This window comes from Macaca nemestrina, chromosome 20, assembly GCF_043159975.1.
Source record: "Macaca nemestrina isolate mMacNem1 chromosome 20, mMacNem.hap1, whole genome shotgun sequence".
Taxonomy (NCBI): Eukaryota; Metazoa; Chordata; class Mammalia; order Primates; family Cercopithecidae; genus Macaca; species Macaca nemestrina.
Genome location: NC_092144.1, coordinates 66,350,011 through 66,372,842, shown reverse-complemented (window position 1 = coordinate 66,372,842; position 22,832 = coordinate 66,350,011). Strand labels below are relative to the sequence as shown.

The 22,832-nt window shown below is 57.4% G+C and overlaps 1 protein-coding gene across 2 annotated transcripts in view; it reads left to right on the top strand.

Annotated features, from left to right (window-relative positions):
• The window catches only part of LOC105488139 (zinc finger protein 787), a 34,696-nt gene that overhangs the window by 10,065 nt on the left and 1,799 nt on the right, over nucleotides 1-22,832 (top strand). For both annotated transcript variants that reach the window (XM_011751967.3, XM_011751968.3), the window contains exon 2: nucleotides 9,259-9,347. In XM_011751967.3, the coding sequence (XP_011750269.2) occupies nucleotides 9,269-9,347 (79 nt within the window). In that variant the 5' untranslated portion in view covers nucleotides 9,259-9,268. The remainder of the gene's footprint in view (nucleotides 1-9,258; nucleotides 9,348-22,832) is intronic.

Genomic DNA, 22,832 nt, shown 5'->3' with positions numbered 1-22,832 from the left:
TTTCTTCGTTGGAGGAATGCCTGCTCAGATGCTTTGCCCAGGTTCTAATTGGGTTGTTTGAACTGAGTGACTTTGGGAAGATGAATTGGTGTGTGGTGTGGGGAGGGCACTTCCAAGAGGCAGGGTGGGAGCCAGGATCGTGGTGGGAGGAAGCGAAAGCCCTAAGGGGGGGACTGGGGAGAAGAGAGTGAGGGTGGACGGGTGGGAGGGAGGAAAGGGCCGCAGCCCTCCGTGCTGGAGGGGGTGGGGTCGGGGGGGAGATGGCTGGTCTGGGCACCCCCGGGCTCCTCCCCTGGTCCGCAAAGGCAGGGCCACATGGGGTGCACGGTGGCTCTGAAGAGGCCGTGGAGTCAGGCTGAGAAGGGGTCACAGGATTTGGTGAAAAGTCAGGGAGGGTAGTTTGTTAGCCGAGTGGTTACAGGATGACTGTCGGGGAAGGAAAGGAGGTGGCTGCTCCAGGCCGCAAGTAGATGGGAAGGAATAAGAGACTGAGGCGAGGGAGAAAGCGGGTGGGTGCCAGAGAAGTTTCTGGGCAGGGAGGGCCGTGGACGGCCAGGAGTTGCTGCTTCCGAGAGCGCAGGGGAGAAGGAGGTGAGATTGGCAGCAGAAGAAAGGAGATAATTGGCAGGCAGGCCTCCAAAGGGGTGGGTGGGACTTCATAACAACAATAATAACAATCATTTGTGCTAATTGGATCTCTCGAGGGCCGGGGGCGAGGGGAAGGCACCCCTGCCCGTGCTGCAGGTGCTTCCTCTCTGGAGCGGAGGTCAGAGCCAGGTGAGTGAGCACCAGCAGAGGCTGGGAGAGCTGAGACCCCGGCTGAGAAACAGAGGCGGGCAGGGAGGCCGGGACCCTCGTTTCAGAAGATGTGAAATTCCCAGCCTTCTGGTAGATCCCTTGAATAGCCCAGGGTTTTCTTGAGAGCAAGTGGGGGGCCTTCTCCTAGGGAGCTGGCCTGGACCCTGAGAGCTGGGTCAGGAGCTGCCTCAGGCCCCCGCAGCTCCTGGTGCCCCCACCTCTCCCATCGCTCCCCTCTGAGGATGAGGGTCCCATGCTCGCGCCATGAGGTCCTGGGGGTAGGGCCTGATAGCAGGGGCTGAGAGCATGCCTGGAGGGACAGGAGAGGAAGAGAACTGGGGAGCATTGAGTGAACATCCGTCTTAACCCTGATGAGTCCTCAGAAGCCTCCACTCAGTCCCCACACAGGCACCTGCCCTTCCCGTCCCTGCTTTGCAGAGGAGGCAGCTGAGGCTCAGCCATTTCTGAGGGTGGCAGAGCCGGTGATGACGCCAGGGACTGGCACCGCGGCTGCCCGTTGCTCACAGGGGCACAGCGCTGTCGCCCAGACTGTTTGTTTCACATCTCTCTGGTAGGTGTGGGCCGCTCCCTCTCCTGGGAGAGGAAGTTGGGATGCAGAGCAGTGTGGGCCCCGTCCCAGGTCGCCACGGTGCGGCCTTCCTTCCCGCCTCCCTCTTAGAAGAGCCTCCGGACCCTGAGCTCTGGCCCCTCGCCGCTTACCCCCCCTCTGCTGCCCCCAGCCCCTCTGGCTGTGGAATTTGTGGACCCTTATGCAAAAAGGCAGGAAGAAAGCGTCTTCCTTTCCTGGAGGTCTCTGGGTCGGCCAGGGTGTTTTGTGTTTGGCATTTCACCCACAGGTGAGTGCAGAGGCCCCCAAGCCCAGGCTGTGAGCCCCCAGCACTGAGCCCTTGTGCTCTTGGACCCCACTTACAAAACACAGGTCAAAGGTGAAGTGACCAGGAATTCCAGGGCAGCAGCTGCTGAGCACAGAGCCCCGGGCTGGGCCTCTGTCCCAGCTGCCCAGGCCGTGCCCCAGGTCCCTGCGTGCCCCTCCCTCCTGGCGCCATTCCAGGTGCTCAGCCCCTCTGCTGCGGCTCCGTGGCCCGGCCGTGGCCTGGAAAGTGTGCCCCAAACCCTGGCACCCTCATTCCTTTACGTCGGGGTCAGCAAACTTTCTCTGCAGTGGGCCAGATAGTAAATACTTTAGGCTTTGTGAACCAAGAGGGGAAATGAAGGCTACTCTCGATGTAGGTGTATGGCTGTCTGTTTGAAGTGTGACCATTGGAACTTGTAAAAGGCATTAGTATCTGGAGGGCAGTTTAAGGGCCAGCGCCCCCCACGCAGGGTCAGCCCCTCCACGTCTGTAGGCTGCCTCACCTCCGCCCCCCGTCCGGCTATCACCATGGCAGGACTCATGCCATGTGCCTAGGGCTGCAGTGCCCGTTCTGGGCAGCGTGGGCCTGGCTGGCAGCAGATCCCTGCTGAGTGAGAGGTGATCTCTGCTGGCCTCTGGGCGGGCCACTGCGCGGTGGAGAGGAGGGGTGTGGCGGGCGGACTCTCCCACCTCCCCCATGCACAGCCTGGTCAAGGCCTTGGCCCTGCAGGAAGCTGGCCCGAGGTGGAGGCCAGGGGAAGGCGCTGAGCTGGGAAGTCCCTGCTTTTATTGAGTTATGCGATAGAGCTTCACTGGAAGGACGTTATCACCACTTGGCAAACAGGTTTCAGCCGAGAAGAGGAGGTGAGGAGCAGCTCCGCCACCTCCTTGGCCCGTGGTTGCAAACTGCTCTCTTCCCTTTCTTTCTTGTACTTTTTGTTTTTTTTTTTAACTTTTGCTACAGTGCTGATTCTTATGCATTTTTAATGTTTAGAGTGTTGTAATTAGAAAGCCTGTACAATTTTTAAAAGTTTGTTTACTTTCTAATAGAGGTACAATTAACGTATTACAACATTTCATTTCTTTTTTTCTTTTTTATTTTTGAGACGGAGTCTCGCTCTGTCACCCAGGCCGGAGTGCAGTGGCGTGATCTCAGCTCACCGCATCCTCTGCCTCCAGGGTTCAAGCGATTCTCCTGCCTCAGCCCCCCCGGGTAGCTGGGACTACAGGCACCAGCCACCACACCCGGCTAAGTTTTGTATTATTAGTAGAGACAGGATTTCACCATATTGGCCAGGCTGGTCTCGAACTTCTGACCTTGTGATCTGCCTGCCTCGGCCTCCCAAAGTGTTAGGATTACAGGCATGAGCCACCGTGCCCGGCCAACATTTGCTTTTTTACGGTGTACAATTCACTGGTTTTTAATATATTCACAAAGTTGTGAATATATTAAATCATCACCAGTATGTAATTCCTGAACATTAGGCTGGGCGCAGTGGCTCCCCTCCTTGGGTCTCTGGCAGAGTCAGAATTAGGTTGACATAAAACAGAAAAACAGGAGAAAAGCTTACGAATGTTATTTTATTTTATTTATTTTTTTGAGACAGAGTCTCGCTCTGTCGCCCAGGCTGGAGTGCAGTGGCGCGATCTCGGCTCGCTGCAAGCTCCGCCTCCCGGGTTCACGCCATTCTCCTGCCTCACCCTCTCGGGTAGCTGGGACTACAGGAGCCCGCCACCTCGCCCGGCTAGTTTTTTGTATTTTTAGTGGAGACGGGGTTTCACCGTGTTAGCCAGGATGGTCCCGATCTCCTGACTTCATGATCCGCCCGCCTCGGCCTCCCAGAGTGCTGGGATTACAGGCGTGAGCCCCCGCGCCCGGCCGGGAATGTTATTTTTACAGGTACATGGGAGACTTGAGAAAGGGAAGGCCTCTCGAAGCGGTTAGGCCTGAGGGCTTCTATGCCAAAGAACAGCGACTGTGAAAAAGTCACTGAAATCCTTGGGGAGGCTGAGGGAGATAAGGGTTGGTGTGTGCAGCTGTCGCTCAGCCTCAGCCCCTGGTGCTGGTGACAAGGACGTCCTCTCCGTCTACGGGGAAGTCGTGCTTCATGTGGGGTTTCATCTGCTTTCAGGGGGAACAGGGGAGGCCAGAGCACCCTTCTTGTGTCTGCTGCTGCCCCTGTGCCTTTGGGGCTGCACTGGGGCGGCCTGTTCTGTGCCGTGGCCTTCACCGCCGGCCCCCCAGCACCCAGCCATCTACCAGTTCCGACGCGTCGCCCCAGCCACTGTCCAAAACACCCCTTTAGGCTTTTCCCTTAATACAGGCATAATTACCTGTTATTAAAATATTAGGAAAACGAATATAAGAAAAACGTTGAGATCACTCTCACTCTTGATGCTGGGTGTGGGAGGGGTGCCAGCCTTCATTCCCTGGCCGGCTCCTTGGAGGAGGGGTCCCCGGCATGGTTCTCATAGGTTCCTCCCCATTCGGAACCTCGCTGTGCTGGAGGTTGTCTCTGCAAGAAGCGTTTCCTGAGATTTGGGCTTTCCTGTCGGTCGCCTGTGGAGAGGTAGAGCTAGCCTGGTTGGGCTGCAAGCACGTTCACGGCAGTTTAGCCTGAACTCTTCCATCCGAGGGACCCAAAGCCCAAGGGGGTCTGTCCGAGGGGAGGTCTGCCTGTCCTTCCGCGTGGGTCTCGCCTCTTCCTGAGACGGGTCCGGGGAGGGTCTGAGTGTTGGGATTTGCTGTCTGGTCTCAAGCCTGTGCTTTGCCCGGACCCATCTGTTTGGGTGCACACCCACCTGTGCCTGGTGCTGCCCTGGGTGCTAGGGACATGGGTGCTGGGAGGACAGGCCAGCTAAGCAGAGACAGAGAGTGGCAGAGTAGCAGGCATTAGGAAGAGAAAGGCAGGCGGGTGGAGCAGGTGGGGACCCTGAGGAGGTGGCCCTCACCTGGAGTCCAGAGGAGGCAGCTGGGAGGACCAGAGGAGAGCTCTGGGCAGGGGCGGGGTGGAGGGAGCCAGGGAGCGCTGGGCAGGGGCGGGGTGGAGGGAGCCAGGGAGCGCTGGGCAGGGGCGGGGTGGTAGGAGCCAGGGAGCTGTGGGCAGGGGCTGAGTGGAGGGAGCTGGAGGCACTGGGCAGGGGCTAGGTGGAGGGAGCTGGAGGCACTGGGCAGGGGCCGGGTGGAGGGAGCTGGAGGCACTGGGCAGGGGCCGGGTGGAGGGAGCTGGAGGCACTGGACAGGGGCGAGGTGGAGGGAGCTGGGGAGCGCTGGGCAGGGGCTGAGTGGAGGGAGCTGGAGGCACTGGGCAGGGGCCCCGCCCCGTGGAGGGAGCCGGGGAGCGCTGGGCAGGGGCCGGGTGGAGGGAGCCGGGGAGCGCTGGGCAGAGGTGGGGTGGAGGGAGCACTGGGCAGAGGTGGGGTGGAGAGAGCAGGGAGTGGCGGCTCCTGGCAGGGCTGCCTTCAGTGCCTCCCACTTCTGGAGCTGAGTCTCCTGGGAGTCCCCGTGGCTCCATGCCCGGCACAGACACTGCTGGCTGCCGCCGCCGGTGCTGCCCTTCACGTGTTGTGGGGGACCCAAGGGTCTGGCCCTGCCGGCCTCGTGTTCCGCATCCATAAGACAAGCGTCAGAACAGTGTCCACCTCTAAGGGACCCCTGTGCTTCAGATGACCCGCAGTCCTCCCGGCAGGAACCGCCCCACACCCCTGCAGCCTCTCCCGCAGCCCCCAGCATGCCCGGCCTTCGAGCGGCTGCCTGCCCCCTCCCCTCCACGCTGCCCATCCAGGGCCTGCTCTTGGGGTGCCTTCTTTCTGAGGGCCCACCCCAGCCTCCCCAGCAGAGCTGCCTGTCCCTTTCTCCCCCCAGAACCCCCTCCTCGTGTGCTTCCTTCCTGCTGTCTGTGAACCTTGGGGGCCAGACCTCGGCCCTCCTGGTGACCCTTATTTCTCCTGGTGACCCCGTGTCTCCTGGTGACTCTTGTTTCTCCCAATGACCCCATTGTCTCCTGGGGACCCTGTGCCTCCCAGTGACCCTTGTCCCTCCCAGTGACCTCATGTCTCCTGGGGACTCTTGTTTCTCCTGGTGACCCCATGTCTCCCAGTGACCCTCGTCCCTCCTGGTGACCCCATGTCTCCTGGTGACTCTTGTTTCTCCCGGTGACCCCGTGTCTCCCGGTGACCCTCGTCCCTCCCGGTGACCCCATGTCTCCTGGTGACTCTTGTTTCTCTCAGTGACCCCATTGTCTCCCAGTGACCCTGTGTCTCCCGGTGACCCCGTGTCTCCTGGTGACCCTCGTCCCTCCCGGTGACCCCATGTCTCCTGGTGACCCTCGTCCCTCCCGGTGACCCCATGTCTCCTGGTGACTCTTGTTTCTCCCAGTGACCCCATTGTCTCCCGGTGACCCTGTGTCTCCCAGTGACCCCATTGTCTCCCGGTGACCCCATTGTCTCCCGGTGACCCTCGTGTCATCAGGTGACCCCGTGTCTCCCGGTGACCCTGTGTCTGCTGGTCCTCACAGGTGCTCAGTAATGAGGACCCTGGAGAGCGCAGCCTGTGTGTTCCCGTGTGGGATTTGGATACACAGTGTCCGAGGCGGGCGTAGTGGTGGGTGGTTCTGGACGTAGACGTGGGGCCTGATGGTCTGTATGTAAACTGTGTCTCTGTACCCCCCTCCAGCCTTTCCTTTCTCCCCTTCCCCGCAGACAGACCTTGGGCCTCTGTTTCCTCATCTGCATAATGGCGACAGCAGTCAGACCTACCCAGAGGGCTGTCATGGACCCCAGTCCACTCACAGTTCGTGAGCCGTTTAGAGCAGTACCTGGAACTGTGGGGTGGGGTGGCCAGGGGCCGCCAAGTGACCCGCACGGCATATCTGTGCACGTGAGTTTATTTAAATAGGCACATCCTGAGTTCTCCTCACTCTCGTGCCCTTCCTGAGGGTGGGTTGACAGCACCCTGCCGTGGGGCTGGCTCCCTTCTGTGCCTGGATAGTGGTGAACTTCTTGTCACTGGAGGGACTCGGGAAAATTGGTTCAGGTGGGTTGTGCCAAGGAGGTACTTTGTTCCCGCCTGCTGGTCTGCAGATCCCGGCCTGGAATGAGGTGTTGGATGCCGCCGTTCCCGCCTGCTGGCCTGCAGACCCCGGCCTGGAATGAGGTGCTGGAAGAAACCAGAGGAGGTTTCTTCAGAGCGGAGCGCATTCAGCCCAAGGGGGCCTGGCCTGGGTTTCTCTTCCAGTGTTGAGGTTGTTGGTAGACAGGGCAGGTGGCTACTGTGCCTCACCAGGAGTCCTCCCCACCTGGGAGTGAGGTCACACCAGGGACTGGGGCCAGATGGCTGGGGAATGGGCTTGCTAATGGTTGGACGAGCGTTGTGCCCGCCTCCACCTCAGTATGCAGCTCCGATGAGACACAGAATTGAAGGCTCGAGGAGGAGCTGGGGCCCGCGGCAGGCCTCTCTTTCCGAGCGAGAGGAACGCGAACGTCCACAGGAATAAATGGAAGGACGCTGGCATTGAAGCTGGAGTATTCACAAGGCCTGACGTGGACGCAGCCCACAGTTGTCTGCCAGTGATGGGTGGGTGTGTGGACCACTGTGGCCGCCGTACAGTGGAGTGGGTTCAGCCCGAGAGAGGAGCCGCGCGCCGCCGCACCATACTGTGTGGAAGAGCCAAACGCAGGACAGATGCGGCCCCTCTCCGGGCAGAGCACGCGGCAGCGAGTCCCGAGGGACAGAAAGGAGTTGAGAGGCTGCAGGGCCCGGCAGGGGGAATGCGTGGTGACTGTCGTGGTTGTAAAGTTGATTGTGGTGATGGTTGCGAAACTGATTATACTAAATATCATTGCGTCGTACACTTTACATGGGAAATGTTGTGGGAGGGGGAATCGCGTCTCAGTGAAGCTGTTTTAATAAAAATGTGGGCCCTGGGGTGTGAGCGCTGGTCCGGCGGTGGGAGGCCGTGCCTCCTCTGGCAGGTTTCTTGTGGCTCCTGCTGGAGGCTTCCCCCGAGAAGCCAGGTGGCTACAGCCCGTGCCTCCTGCAGGTGCCGGGGGATTCGGGGAGCCCAGCCCCAAATCTCTACTGTGGAAGGTGGTAGGTTTTTTTGTTTTAAGGCTCGTCGAGTGAAGCCGTTGGCGTGGAGGAGGAACAAAGAGATCCGTAACTGGCGGTTGGTTGTAAACACCGCTGTACTCGGCCGGCAGGACTTTTTTTAAATTGCCCTTATTTGGCTGTGGAAGTTGGCAGCCCTGTGTCCGCCCCATGGAGTTTAGCTGAGCTGCTCCTGGTTTATGAAACCCCAGCGCGCGGAAAGCAGGGAGGGCACGTTTGCCACAGCTCCACCTGGCGGCCCTGCCCTTCCCTGATCTGTGTGAGGGTTCAGGTGCCCGCCGCGCCTGCAGGAGGGTGGGGGAGGGCTGGGAGGGCTGCCTCAGAGCCTGCTTCATTTTATTTTTTTATTTTATTTTATTTTAAATTTAATTTTTGAGACAAAGTCTTGCTCTGTCGCCCAGGCTGGAGTGTGATCTCTGGTCACTGCAACCTCTGCCTCCCGGGTTTAAGCAATTCCCCTGCCTTAGCCTCCCGAGTAGCTGGGATTACAGACCCCTGCCACCACGCCCGGCTAATTTTTGTGTTTTAGTAGAGATGGGGTTTCACCATGTTGGCCATGCTGGTCTCGAACTCCCGACCTCCAGTGATCCACCTGCTTTGGCCTCTCAGTGCTGGGATTACAGGTGGAGCCACCGCAACCAGCCAGGGAGCATGTTTTAAAAGAGAGATCAGGGTATGAACCCTTCAACAACTCGGGCGCGTGGCAAAGGCTCTGGTGTCCGCTTTAGCTGCGTGTGTGCGTGGCACAGGTCGGTGGTGTGTGTAGAGACCCTCCTGGTGTGTGGCACGGGTTGGTGGTGTGCATAGAGACCCTGACAGTGCGTGTGGCATGGGTCGGTGGTGTGTGTAGAGACCCTCACAGTGCGTGGCACGGGTTGGTGTCGTGCGTACAGACCCTGACAGTGCGTGTGGCACGGGTTGGTGGTGTGTGTAGAGCCCCTCACAGTGCGTGGCATGGGTTGGTGGTGTGTGGAGACCCTGATGGTGGGTGTGGCACGGGTTGGGAGTGTCACGTGTGGAGACCCTCAGGCACCTGCTGCCCTGTTTCTGATGTGATGGGTCAGTGTCTGCCAGGGGTGTGGGGACTCCAGTCCGTTTGGCACGAGCATCACACGTACACTGTCTTGTGCACACTTGACAGTAACATGTTCTCCGTCTTGCCAGTGAGGAAGCTGCGGCGTGGAGGTGGGGATGTTCACCCCGGGTCCAGCTGGGGAGTGGTGGGGCTGCGATGGGCGCCGGTGGTGGTTGTAGCCCGTGTGGGTCCTGGAGTTCTTCCTGCAGCTGTGTGTGGCCTTGGCCGGCCCCTGCAGTGGGGAGCAGCCAGGCTAGCTCCAGGCCAGTTCTTGGTGTCCCGGGGTAGGCACCATGTGCCTTGTCTGCCGGGCGCTGTACCTGCCACGCCGGTCCCTGCAGGGCCCTCCGTGCAGCCTGGCACCCCATAAACTCGGTCCTTCTGTCTTGTCCCTTCTAACAGGGACCCGGACATGGAGCTGCGGGAAGAAGCCTGGTCTCCGGGGCCGCTGGATTCTGAAGACCAGCAGATGGCGAGTCACGAGAACCCAGGTGAGTGGCCCGAGTCCGTCCCGGCCGGCCCCACTGCCTCCCACCTGACGCTGGCTTCCGGCCCCACTGCCACCTGACCCTGGCTTCCGGCCCCACTGCCACCTGACCCTGGCTTCCGGCCCCACTGCCTCCCACCTGACGGCTGGCTTCCAGCCCCACTGCCACCTGACCCTGGCTTCCGGCCCCACTGCCTCCCACCTGACCCTGGCTTCCGGCCCCCCGCCTCCCACGTGACCCTGGCTTCCGGCCCCACTGCCTCCCACGTGACCCTGGCTTCCGGCCCCACTGCCTTCCACGTGACCCTGGCTTCCTTTGCCTTTGGGTGGGAGGAAACCCCCCTTTCCTGTTTTCCCTTCCTGGGGCCCTGGGATGCCCGACCCTGGCCTCCCCTCCCACCCTGGGCTCTGCACTCCTGGCTGTAGAGGGAGGGGCTGGGGTTGTGGCTCCAAGTTTCCTTTCTGCTGAACGATTTTGGGGACCCCGGGGGCCGCCTTCTCTGCCTGACTTCCTCTGTCCTTGCCCTTCCAGCCTGGGCAGCACCCCCGTCTGTTGAGGGTGCCCCGTTGCTCTCCCCACAGCCCCGCCTCCACATCCTGGACCCTCTGCTGTGATTCCAGGCGGCCCTGTGACCCTCCCTGGCAGAAACTCCTTAGACAGGGTGGCACAGGAGCGCAGGGAGCCCACAGGCTGACGCTGACTTTTCAGGGAGAGCTGTCAGTGTGGGGTTTTAGGTGAAATCCTTCACTCTTTGGACACTGATAACGTATTTCGTTTGTTTAATAAAGCATTATTGGGGTTGAGCAAAACTCATTTGTGGGCTACGTGGGGCCTGGGTTTGGTTGCTGAGGCCCCATGGTGACCCCACAGTGGCCCCTGACACCTCACGGCCTCCCTCCCCTCCTGGAGGCTGCGTGCCTGCCTCAGACCTGAGGAATAAGGTGCGGCAGCTTCTCTCATTGCTGTGTCTGCATGCCAGGCCCCAGGTCCCAGGCCCCCCGCTGGCCCCACGCTGGCCCGGGCTCAGCAGACCTTTTCTGCAGAGGGCCAGAGAGGAAATGCTGTGCGTCTAGCAGGCTGCAGGCCTCACAGATACCACAGAGCCACAGTCCACACAGGAATGCACGGGCGCACCGGTGAGGCTCGATGTAGAAATGTGGCAGAGCTCGCCAGCCCAGGCCAGCGTAGCCGAGTCGTCCCAGAGAAGGACCGGGGTGAAGTGTGGGATCGATTTTGTAAAGCACCTCAGCCCTTTTTTCAGTGATTTCTGAGATCCGTGGATGGAGTATGAGCAGAAGCTCCCTCTGCGTGGGGCTGTGGCAGCCCTGGTTCCGGGGGAGAAACTGGGATGGGGGTTTTGAGTGTGTTGGCAGGACGGCATGCCCGGGGGGCACACACCCCGGCCCCAGGCTGCCCCGCGCCTCAGTGGGTGGGCGCCGTCCCGCACCGCCACAGCCCTTCAGGCCTGCCCCCGCCTTCTCCCTCGCATACGCCCTGGGCCTTTGAACCTTTTTGAAAATTCTGTGGAAATCTCGAGCGTGTGGATGTAGTGTGATGAGTCCCTCTTCCTGTGCCAGCGAAGGGCACTGCCAGTCCCTTTCTGCCCACTGTGATTCTTTTTCCACAGTGTCATAGAGAACGTATCCATCACGTCATTGTGTCTGTAAATTCTCCAACATGTAAGGACTCCTTAAAAAAAAAAACTCTACAGGAAGCTGATCTCACCTAACAACATGTCATTTTTTAGGACCATCGTCTAATCTAGCCCCCAGTCCTTGTTAAAATAGCCTATGGTCTCCAGAATGCTTGTCTTTGAGTAAGTTCATCTTTAATTTTACAAGTCACTCGTAAACTCCCTCTCTTTGTAGAGAGTAGGTCTCAGGTCCCCTTGTCCAGCCCGCTGTCCCGCTCCCCACCGGCCCTGTGTCTGTGGGAGTGCTGTTCCCCACTGGGCAGCTGGCTCCGGGGAGGGCCTGCGCTTGGTGCCGTCTCTGGAGCATCACCCCCGTGTGACGCCCTCGCTCATCGAGGATGGGCTGCACACGCTCCCAAGCTGCTCTGGCGTCCGGGTAACTCCCGTGTGGGGTCCCGCCTACACGTGTCCCTCCTACGATGTGACAGTGACAGACGTTGTTGGGGGGAATGGCGGGGGTTGGCCTGGCCACAGTGTATGTGGGCCCTTTTTCTCTGGCCTCTTGCTGAGGGATATGGGGGCCCATGGGGCAGGCATCTGGAGAGGAGTGTGCCCTGGAGAGGCAGGGGAGCGTGCCCGGCAGGCAGAGAGAAGGGAACCAGCAGGGCTTCCAGCCCACCTGGCCCCAGCCTCTTCTGCGGAATCAGTGTCCAGGCCCTCAGCCTACCTTGTGGGGTCCTTGGATAGGGAGGAGGTAACCAGCGCAACTTTCACTGTCTTGCATGTGAGGAGTGGCCTAGGGAAGGTTGAGAAGGAGGCAGAGAGAACCAGCGGCAGGAGGTGTCCAGCGTGGCTGCCCCATGCCGACCCCAACCCTGCAGTGCTGGGGCGTGGGGCAGGGCGTCCGTGTCCTGTGCTGGAGACGGGAGATGCTGGTTGGAGTGCCAAAGAGGGGGTTGCCCCCCGAGCCGGGCTGCGGGCCTTCGGGCAGACGCCGTGCGGACCCTTCCTCAGCTCCTGACTTCCGTGTGTCCTGGCACCTGCTCTGGGAATACATCCCAAGTGTGGTCGCTTCTCCCCACGGTGACCCCAGCCCTGTGGCCTTACAGTCACAGCGCTGGCCTTCCCGCGACCTCTGTCCCTACCCTTGTCCCCTCCTGAGCCTCTTGGGGAGGAGGCGAAATCCCGGTGCCATGCCCAGAACCCTGTGAAGGTGTCCTGGCTTGATGGGACTGAGAACCCGCCGCCTGCCCAGCCTCGCAGCCCTGTGTGCCATCGCCCCGTCCGCCTCCCAGCTGGTCTCGGGCCCCCGACGCGGCCCCCGACACGGCCCCCAGCCCGCGTGGCCCTGCTACAGTTTTCTTCCCCAGACGGTGTTGTGGGACTCGCACTTGCCCTTTTTTTTTTTTTTTTTGATACAGAATCTCGCTCTGTCACCCAGGCTGGAGTGCAGTGGTGTGATCTCGGCTCACTGCAAGCTCCGCCTCCTTGGTTCAAGCGACTCGCCTGCCTCAGCCTCCTGAGTAGCTGGGATTATAGGCACCCGCCACCACGCCTGCCTAATTTTTGTATTTTTAGTAGAGACGGGTTTCACCGTGTTGCCTAGGCTGGTCTCGAACTCCTGACCTTAGGTGATCTGCCTGCCTCGGCCTCCCAGTGCTGGGATTACAGACGTGAGCCACTGTGCCTGGCGTGACTCCCCTTTTCTGTCCCCTTGCACCAGCTCTCTGCTCCAGGAGATGCCGTCTCAGCAGAAGTGTCCCCATGTCCCCTCCCCTGTGTGCTTGTCCTTCAGCTTCCTGGAGATCACTCCCTGGGGTTTGCAGGCCGCTCAGGGTGCAGACTGTTTAACCGGAGGGTCCTGTCTCGGGGGCCAGGTGAAGCTTCGTTCACGGAGGAAGGGGCTTTGGGCTGCATTGCAGGGGATGTGGTAGTGTGGCTCGAGAGCCCTGGGAAGCCACGCGGCAGTGGGGACGCTCTCAGCTGCTGTTAACAGGGAACCCAGACAGCACTGGCCCTAGCCCAGAAGGACTCGATATGTTCTCAGGCAGCCAGCCTGTAGGCCGGACAGATCCAGGGCGGCCTCTCTCCTGAGAGCCGCTTATCTCTGGGCTCAGGGCCCCAGGCCCCTCACTGTGATATCCTGGCCACAGCAAGGCAGTGCCTCAACCCCAGGCGGTGGGTCCCAGGAAGCTCCGGCAGTGTCCTGCTGTGCCTCTTCTCTCTGGCACCCCCACATCACCCAGGCAGCATCACCCTGCGGCATGGGGTTGCCTGTCCTTGGGCCTCTCCTTCTGAGGAGTGTGAGAAGAGAGTGGGTTCTGAAGCTCCCAGGCAGGCCTCACTGGCCCGGGCAGGTGAGTCCCCACGACCCACAGGAATCCCAGGCAGCCCACACTCGCGACCTTCTTGTGAGAGGGAAAGGAATTGGACTGTGGGTAGCCCCCGGCCGTGTCCCCTGTTCAGAGGAGGTGTCCCTGTGGGAGGCTTGGGTGGTTGGAAGGCTTTCTGTGGCTGTTGTGGGGAGAGCGGCAGCCTGGAACCCCTGGCACGTGTTCCTTCCATGGAGCTGTTTGGGCCCCGGGCTCCTTCCTCCAGGCCCATGGCTTTGCCTCAGTGTCCCTGGAGACCTGGGTCAGGGGGTGTGGCCTCGGGTGCTGACTGGGGGTGCCCTTGCTGGGCTCAGCGCGCTGGGCTTCAGCATGAGGTTGTCTGAACAGAAGTCTCCACGCCCCTTCTCCCCCAAACCCCCCGAAATTCCGAAGGTTTGAACCTCCCTACCCCATCTCTTACTGGAGGTCACTGCATTAGGGTTGCCCCTGCTGATGACCGGAAGGCCCCTGAGAGGCACAGCAGGGTGCTGTGTGTCCCCTGCGCCCGGTGGCTTTGCCCCTGGGAACTCGGCTTCCTCCGTTTTACTAAACTGGCTCTGCAGTGCCTTTGCAGTCAAGGCCCGGAGTAGTTTACCCCTCGCCCCATGCCTGCAAGCAGGAACACAGCCAGATAAAAAGAAACATATGAATTTATAGGGGACCAAAATGAAAGTGCCACAGGACAGTTCTTCCTGTGCTAGCAGCACGTGCGGTGTTTCCTCCTCCTGCCTCCATTCTGTTTCATTTACATGCTGGCCGCCGTCCACGCAGTCCATCCGACTGCCTGCTGGGCTGAGGCCCGCAGTGGAGACGCGAGTCGTGGCCTGTGGTTGGGTGCGAAGTCCACGGCACGGCGTTTCCCACATACGGCGTGGTGAAGAACTGCATGTGAGATTGGAAAGAGCCACAAAGCCAGTGTTCTTTCTGGTTAGATAGATTGAATGGGGGCATTTTTGAAACCGTAGAAATTTTGTGATTTTTTTCTGTATTTGGATATTTCTGGGTGTGTGTTCAGATCCTCTGAGCTAATACTGTTAGGAATAACGACCAGTGCTTCATAATCGCGTCCTGTGTGCCTGCAGTCAGCCAGTGCTTCATAATCGCGTCCTGTGTGCCCGCAGTCAACCAGTGCTTCGTAATCGCGTCCTGTGTGCCCGTATCCTGTGTGTCCGCAGTCAGCCAGTGCTTCGTAATCGCGTCCTGCGTGCCCGCAGTCAGCCAGTGCTTCATAATCGCGTCCTGTGTGCCCGCAGTCAACCAGTGCTTCGTAATCGCGTCCTGTGTGTCCGCATCCTGTGTGTCCGCAGTCAGCCAGTGCTTCGTAATCGCGTCCTGTGTGTCCGCAGTCAGCGCAGCCTCCTTAGGTGGTTATCTTGTTGAATTTGCACAAACCCCCATGAGGTCTGGGTGCTGGGGAAAGAGGGGCCGAGACACCTGCCTGGGCCGTAGAGCTGGGGGCTGGTGGGTGGCGTGCAGCCTCCTGCAGGCTGAGGCCGGGGTCTCCTGAAGATCTCAGGAGGGTGAGACCTATGGCTCTAGGCTGAGCGGCACTTTCCAACCTGCTTCCTGGGGCCTTTTCTCCTGATGACCCTTGATTGAGTTCCTGATGTTGAGTGGGTGAGGGGTGTGGGACCGGGCAGCGACAGCTCAGGCAGCCTCAGAGCTGTTCAGATAACAAAGTAGACATTCTGCTTCTGAGGTGGGAGCAGTGCCGGCAGGAAAGCCTCAGCCGGTGTCTGGGAGCTGGGGTTCTGGCCGCCCTCGGGTGAGCACGGGCTCCATGTTTCAGCACGCCCTCTTCTCTTTTCATTTCATTTTATTTTTATTTATTTATTTATTTTTTGAGACAGAGTTTCACTCTATTGCCTAGGCTGGAGTGCAGTGGCACGATCTCGGCTCACTGCAACCTCTGCCTCCCGGATTCAAGTGATTCTCCTGCCTCAGCCTCCTGAGTAGCTGGGATTACAGGCACCTGCCAACATGCCCGGCTAATTTTTGTATTTTTAGTAGAAACGGGGTTTCACCATGTTGGTCAGGCTGGTCTTAAACTCTTGACCTCGTGATCTGCCCACCTTGGCCTCCCAAAGTGTTGGGATTACAGGCGTGAGCCATCGCGCTCAGCCTATGTCTTTTTATTTTTTGGAGACAGCCTCACTCTGTCGCTGAGGCTGGAGTGCAGTGGTGCCATCTCTGCTCACTGCAGCCTTGACGCTCTGGGCTCAGGCTGTCCTCCCACCTCAGCCTCCTGCGTAGCTGGGGACTCCAGGCACACACCACCCCACCCAGCTAGTTTTTTTTTTTTTTTTTTTTTAAAGAGATGGGATCTCACTATGTTGCCCAGGCTGGTCTCAATTTCCTGGGCTTAAGTTAACCTCCTGCTTTGGCCTCCTGAGTAGTTGGGACTACAGGTGTGAGCCACCATGCCTGTCCAGACGACACTTCCGAGTCTTGGGTGACGGCAGAGCAGCCGCAGCATGGCCCTTGAGTCTCCTGTATCCCTACGTAAAAACACAGCAACCAGGTAGCAAAACTCAAGTCCCCTGGACCACAGTTGCAAAGTTACGAGGTCCTAAGGTACCCCCATGAGTTCCAAAATACAGTAGGATGACGATAAACCATCGAGGCCCCTGTGGTATTAGCATCTGACCGGGAGGAGGGAAGCACAGGAGAGCCACAAACAGCCTCCAGGTCTTCACTGCCAAGCTGGGCAGGGGAGTTGGGGTCACTTTAGGACCAGCAGCTGAAGTAGGAACTGTTTTGTCCAAACCAGGGTAGTAGGGAGAGAGGCTGGTGGGAAGGCCCAAAAGGGGCTGGGGCAGCGCAGGTCCTGCAGCTCTCGAAGCAACCAGGTGAAGTGCTGTGCAGGGCAGAACCTCATGTGAGGAATCAGAATCGAGCAGGGCCCCCTTCCTTGGCAACAGAGGAAGACAGGAGAAGGTGCTGATGACAGCGGGGACAGCGGCTGTAGCATGTGCCTCTGCACAGGCTGGTTGCTGCGTTTTTTTACCTGCTGTGTGAGAACCTCTGAGAAGTTAGAGCAGCTACCCTGAACCGAGCCTCCTCCCAGAAATTCAAGGAAACTTACACATAAAATAGAGCAACAGAAAAAAATATTGAGTTCAGCCTTCCCAAAAGTGATTATAATAACAAAGAAAAGGAGCAGGATAGCATTTCTACAGACAGGCAGGCCAGAAGTGCATCCTAACAGGATCAAGATCATTTAGTACAGGGTCCCCAGTCCCTGGTACCGGTACTGCTCCGTGGCCAGTTAGGAACCAGACCACACTTGGGGAGGTGAGTGGAGCACGAGCGAGCATTACTGCCTGAACTCCACCTCCTGCCAGGTCATCGGCGGCATGAGATTCTCACAGGAGCGGGAACTGCACACGTGAGGGGTCTAGCTTGTGTGCTTCTTACGAGAATCTTATTTTTTGAGACGGAGTCTCGCTCTGTCACCCAGGCTGGAGTGTGATGGTGTGATCTCAGCTCTCTGCAACCTCCACCTCCCGGGTTCAAGTGATTCTCCTTCCTTAACCTCCCAATTAGTTGGGATTACAGGCACACAATACCACATTCAGCTAATTTTTGTATTTTTTTTTAAGTTAAGATGGGGTTTCACCACATTGGCCAGGCTGGTCTCAAACTCCTGACCTCAGGTCATCTGCCTGCCTTGGCCTCCCAAAGTGCTGGGATTATAGGTGTGAGCCACCAAGCCTGGTCCCTTATGAGAATCTAATGCCTGGTGATCTGAGGTGGAACAGTTTCATCCCTGAACCATCTCCCACTACGTCCCCACCCTGTCCGTGGAAAAATTGTCTTCCACAAAACTGGTCCCTGGTGCCAAAAAGGTTGGGGGCCGCTGATTTTGGACAAGCTGAGACAGTGCAACATGTGAAAGAACAAAATAATCACAAACTCAGAAACGAGGGGGCAGCCTTGGCAAAGATTTGGAAATAAGAACAAAAACCTTTCAAAATGAAGACTAATGTAGAAGGAACTCAAGAATAAAAACATCGTTCCTTAAAAAATTGAAGGCAAAAAGGATCATTTAAAAATGAGAAAAAAAAAAAAAAAAAAAAGCTGGGCATGGTGGCTCACGCTTGTAATCCCAGCACTTTGGGAGGCCAGGGCTGGTGGATCACTTGAGGCCAGGAGCTTGAGACCAGCCTGGCTAACATGGAGAAACCCTGTCTCTACTAAAAGCACACACACACACACACAAAATTAGCCAGGTATTGTGGCTCATGCCTGTAATCCCAGCACTTTGGGAGGCCAAGGCGGGTGGATCACTTGAGGGCAGGAGTTCAAGACCAGCCTGGTCAACATGAAACCTTGCCTCTACTGAAAATGCAAAAAACAAAACAAAACAAAAACGGGTATGATGGCTCACGTCTGGAATCCCAGCTACTCAGGAGGTTGAGGCATGAGAATCACTTGAACCTGGGAGGCGGAGGTTGCATTGAGCCGAGATCATGTCACTGCACTCCAGTCTGGGTGACAAAGTGAGACTCCACCTCAAATAAAATGAAAAAAGATTAAATCAGAGTAAAGGAAACAGGTTAGGAAAAGAAAATCCAACATATGGATAGGCAGAGTCCCTGAAGAAGAGACCCAAAGCAAAAGAACAGAGTGGATACTAAAAACTCATTCAAGGAAACACCCCCCCCCTTTTTTTTTTTGAGAGGGAGTCTTGCTCTGTCGCCCAGGCTGGAGTGCAGTGGCCGGGTCTCAGCTCACTGCAAGCTCTGCCTCCCGGGTTTACGCCATTCTCCTGCCTCAGCCTCCGGAGTAGCTGGGACTACAGACGCCCGCCACCTCGCCCGGCTAGTTTTTTGTATTTTTTTAGTAGAGACGGGGTTTCACCGTGTTAGCCAGGATGGTCTCTATCTCCTGACCTCGTGATCCGCCCGTCTCGGCCTCCCAAAGTGCTGGGATTACAGGCTTGAGCCACCGCGCACGGCCAAGGAAACACCCCTTAACGCATGGAAGCTGCGCATTGAAAGAGCAAATCACGGTTGCGTTAGAATCGCTGGACTCCAAAGGAAGTCACCGATCCTTCCTGGCAGAAAGCGTGAATGACTTGGAAAGTCAACACGACTGTGCTCGGACTTAGCACTTTATGCCAGGAGAAAATGGCATTATGACTCACGGAAAAGGGACCTTCAGATGGGAAGGGCACAGACAGGCTACCCAGCAAGAGCCCGGTGAACCCCATTCCTCTGTGCCCTCCGAGGAACCTAAAAGCGAATAAGCCTCAGACAACTGACCAGAGAGAGGAGGGATGGGAGGAGGGTGTGAGCAGGTCAGTCTCACTGAGCACCGATCACGTCTCAGTCGGCCAAGATCTGCACATGACGGAGGGGATGCAGCCGAGAAAACAGGGGAAGGAGGACGGTTCTTGTAGCACAATCCAGGAGCCGTGCCTGGCAGTGGTAGCAGTAGCATTGTTACCCTGAGATCGCGTGTGCACCCAGCAAGAGGGTCCCAATGTAGGGTATCCCAGTTCCGCCATCTCCTGCGTCTATGGAATATCCCACTTCCGCCATCCCCTGTGTCTATGGGCTATCCCATTTCCGCCATCCCCTGTGTCAATGGTATATCCCACTTCCGCCATCCCCTGTGTCTGTGGAATATCCCACTTCCGCCATCCCCTGTGTCTGTGGAATAGCCCACTTCCGCTATCCCCTGTGTCTGTGGAATATCCCACTTCCGCCGTCCCGTGTCTGTGGAATATCCCACTTCCGCCATCCCCTGTATATGGAATATCCCACTTCCGCCACCCCATAGATCCCAGTTCTGCCATCCCGTGTCTATGGGGATCCCACTTCCGCCACCACCTGCGTCTATGGGGTATCCCAGTTGCGTCATCCCATGTCTATAGGATATTCCAGCTCTGTCATCCCCTGTGTCTATGGGGTATCCCACTCCCGTCATCCCCTGGGTCTATGGAATATTCCACTTCCGTCATCCCTTAGGTCTGTGGGGTATCCCAGTTCCGCCACCCCTTGTGTCTGTGGGATATTCCAGTTCTGTCATCCCCTGTGTCCTTGAGAACCAGGATTCTCCGTGGGGCAGAAGGGAGGTGCAGATGTCACAAAGAAAAGGCTAAATGCTTTTAAACACCGTAGTCCTGAATTTTTATGGGAAGTATCAGCGTGAACTCAGGAATTTTATCTTAAAAAAAAAAAAAAAGCATTTCCGGATTTTGCTCTAGAAACACTATCTCCGGTGGAGAGAAACCTGGACTCCCTGGAGTAGTGGTGCTGCAATGGGGCAGGAGGCGTAGGGTTAGAGCCTGGGGCGTAGGGGTTGGTCGCCTTCGCCCCCATGCCCTCGGGGCCTCAGCCGAGTTCTTCAGTTAGAGAAGGACAGTGATAGTGTTGGCCATGGATTAAATGTGGTAATCCACAGAACACATTTAGCCCAGGGCCAGGCGTCTGGGGACACTGCCCTCCCCCAAGGGTAACTGCTGCCACCATCGGAGTGGCCCCGGCCCTCATTGTTTCTTACTTTCTTAATTGAATGAGAATCCTTGTGCTTCCTCACTGTGCTCTTCTCTGTCTGGGAATTCGCTGAATCCCTTTAAAGATGGTGCTGTGAGGTGGAGACAACTGTTAGCCTCATCGCTCCTGCGAGGCTTCGGCTTTGGCGTCGGTTTCGGCTTTGGCTTCGGTTTTGGCTTTGCGGCTGCGGCTTTGGCTGCGGCTGCGGCAAGCGGAGGGGCCCATCTTGGCCCATGCGTGGTGCAGACAGAAAGTCTTGTCAGAACCAGTCTGTGCCTGTGAAGCGTGGTTTCCTGAGCCTTACTGAGATGCAGCACGGGAATGTTTGCGCCGAGCCCAGGAATCTGCAGGATGTAAAAGAGCCCTGCTTTTTAAGTAATTAAACCCTGTCCATTTAACAGTGCTTAACTCATACTTAGAAAAAGTAGTGCAGAGATTCCTGTAGAGAAGCCAAATCGCCTACGGCCTAAAGCGGAAAGCAGCTCCCACCTCCTGCCCTCCCCCACTCCCAGTTTGCCTCTAGAGGAAGGAGCGCCTCCATGCACTCTTTGGGGATCTCCCTGGTTCTAGGTAAAGAGCTCACGCAATTGCTTTGCTAGTTGCGAATCTAATGGGAGTTGAGGACATGGCTCCCACATCCTCTCCCCACTCTGTGCGCACTGCACGCCCGCCCCAGTGCCCCATCTTAGCTGCCACTGTCACAAATTTTGTGTTCAGAATTCATGTCGTCATGACTGTAAATGCTGTTCATAGCTGAGTCACAGGCAGCATTGCTATACTTTATTTCTTCACAACCTCGGAAACAAAGCAATTATTTTAATTAAAGGGGGAGAAGCACTTGTAAGGTTCAGATAGTATGGCTCGGTTTATGGTGACAAGCAAATCTCTTTCCTATCCGTCCCTTTCTGTCCCCTTCAGTCACACCGCCTCGAGGCAAATAGCTTTGATGTTTGTTTTTAATTCTCTCTATATCTTTCAGTAATGAGCTTATAACGTACAACATTTTTAAATGTTGACGATGCAGTGGGCTCCATGCCATCTCTCCAAAAGGTTCCCCCCTTCCTGACTTCACCTGGAGTTTTTTCTTCTGCCGAAGGTGATTCAAGAGCCATATTCAAATACTCTGCCTTGGAATAGTGATTCTCACACTGGAGCCGGCATCAGAATCACCTGGAGGGCTTGCTGAAGCACAGGCCCTGGCCCAGGACTTTCTCATATAGTGGATCTGGAGGGAGGTCTGAGCATAGCGTTTTTGTTTTGCTTTGTTTTTAGATGGAGTCTCTCTCTGTCGCCCAGGCTGGAGTGCAGTGGTGTGATCTCGGCTCACTGCAACCTCTGCGTCTCGGGTTCAAGCCATTCTCCTGCCTCAGCCTTCCAAGTAGCTGGAACTAAAGGCATGCGCCACCACGCCTGGCTAATTTTTGTATTTTTAATAGAGACGGGGTTTCGCCATGTTGGCCAGTTTAGTCTTCAACTCCTGACCTAAAGTGATCCACCCGCCTCGGCCTCCCAAAGTGCTGGGATTACAGGCGTGAGCCACTGCTCCTGGCCGTGCATAAATGTTTTTAATATGTTCTGTGTGGTGCCGATGCTACTGGTTGCAGGATCCCCCTTAGTGGAGCACTCCCTTAGCGTGTAGGGTGTGCTGTACGTGGGGTGGGAGATTTAGCGGTGGGCGGCTGCAGTTATCAGTAGATGGCTGTTTGTTGGACCCAGACTACTGATGCGCTTCTGGGCATTGCCACTTTGCAATTGTGTAGCTGTGGGCCGTGACTCGACTCCCTAGTGCCTCAGTTTCTCCCTTGTAAAGGTTCAGTTTCGTGCTCCCACCTTATGAGGACCTGACGCTGAAGTGTGTAGCGCAGGGGGGCGTCATGGCCCTTCCTTGCGTGTTTGCCAGTGTGGCATCTGGGATGGTGTTTGGGCTCTGTGTGCTGGGCACCATGCCAGGTGTTGGGATAGAGACTTAGGAGCTTACAGTCTAGTAAGGTCAGGAGTGAGAATGTTGTAATTGTGATTCACGCTTTGAAAAAATCCTGTGGGGTGCACCTGGGGTGCTCACGGGGGTCAGAGATGCACCTGCTGAGTCCTTCCCACCTGATTCTGTTGCTCTGGACCAGGCCCCAAGGGAGAGCAAAGGTAGAAGCTGCACACGGACCCTTCTCAGGAGTGCATGAGCTGGGGAGGAGGCAAGCCCATCCCTCCTGGGAGATCCCCCAGGGCAGGCCTGGTGCAGATGCGTGAACGGCCTCGTTGGCTGCTGGAAGGGTGTCCTCAGTGTAAAGATGAGTAGGCAAAGCCCTGTGTGCCCGAATTGTCCTCACTGAGCAGACAGGAGCCCCCACACCCAGGGGCTGGCGAGAGCCTCTGTAATGGAGGCCATGTTGAGCCAGGTTTTACTTCCAGGTTGGGAGGTGGGGCTTTCATGCTCCTCTCCAATCCCATTACCTGTCTGCTCCCCCCTGTCTGCAGCCAGCATTGTCCTCCTGGAGCCGGAATGTGACACATCACTCCCTGGCAGGCATGTCTTCAGGGTGCCAAACCCACTCCCTGGCTCAGGTCCAGGTGTCCAGGGCTGCATCCCAGCCCTGCGGCCTCTCTGCCCAGTGGAGCCTTTGCCCGTGGGCCTTCCTCATGCGCTGTCCTCGGCGTCCAGGCTGGTGTTTTGGGTTTCAGGGGTCCTTTCCTGGGAGCCTTCCGTGGATCCCGCCTCTCGCCCATGCCTCTTATGTTGACTGGTTGTTTACAGATCAGACCTTCTGTGTCTGCAGTCATTGTTCTGGAGATTGGGGGTAAACCGAGGGTCTTAACTCTCACAGAGCAGAGGTTTTAGCTGGGGAGACGGGTAATAACTACTTAGTAAAATGCAGGGAGTGATGCACGCTCTAAGGACACCAGGGCAGGTCCCGCGCCAGGGGGAGCGTGGAAAGGCTCCCTGGTGAGCGAGGCACTGGAGGCCAGCGTAGCAGCGGAGGCAGGA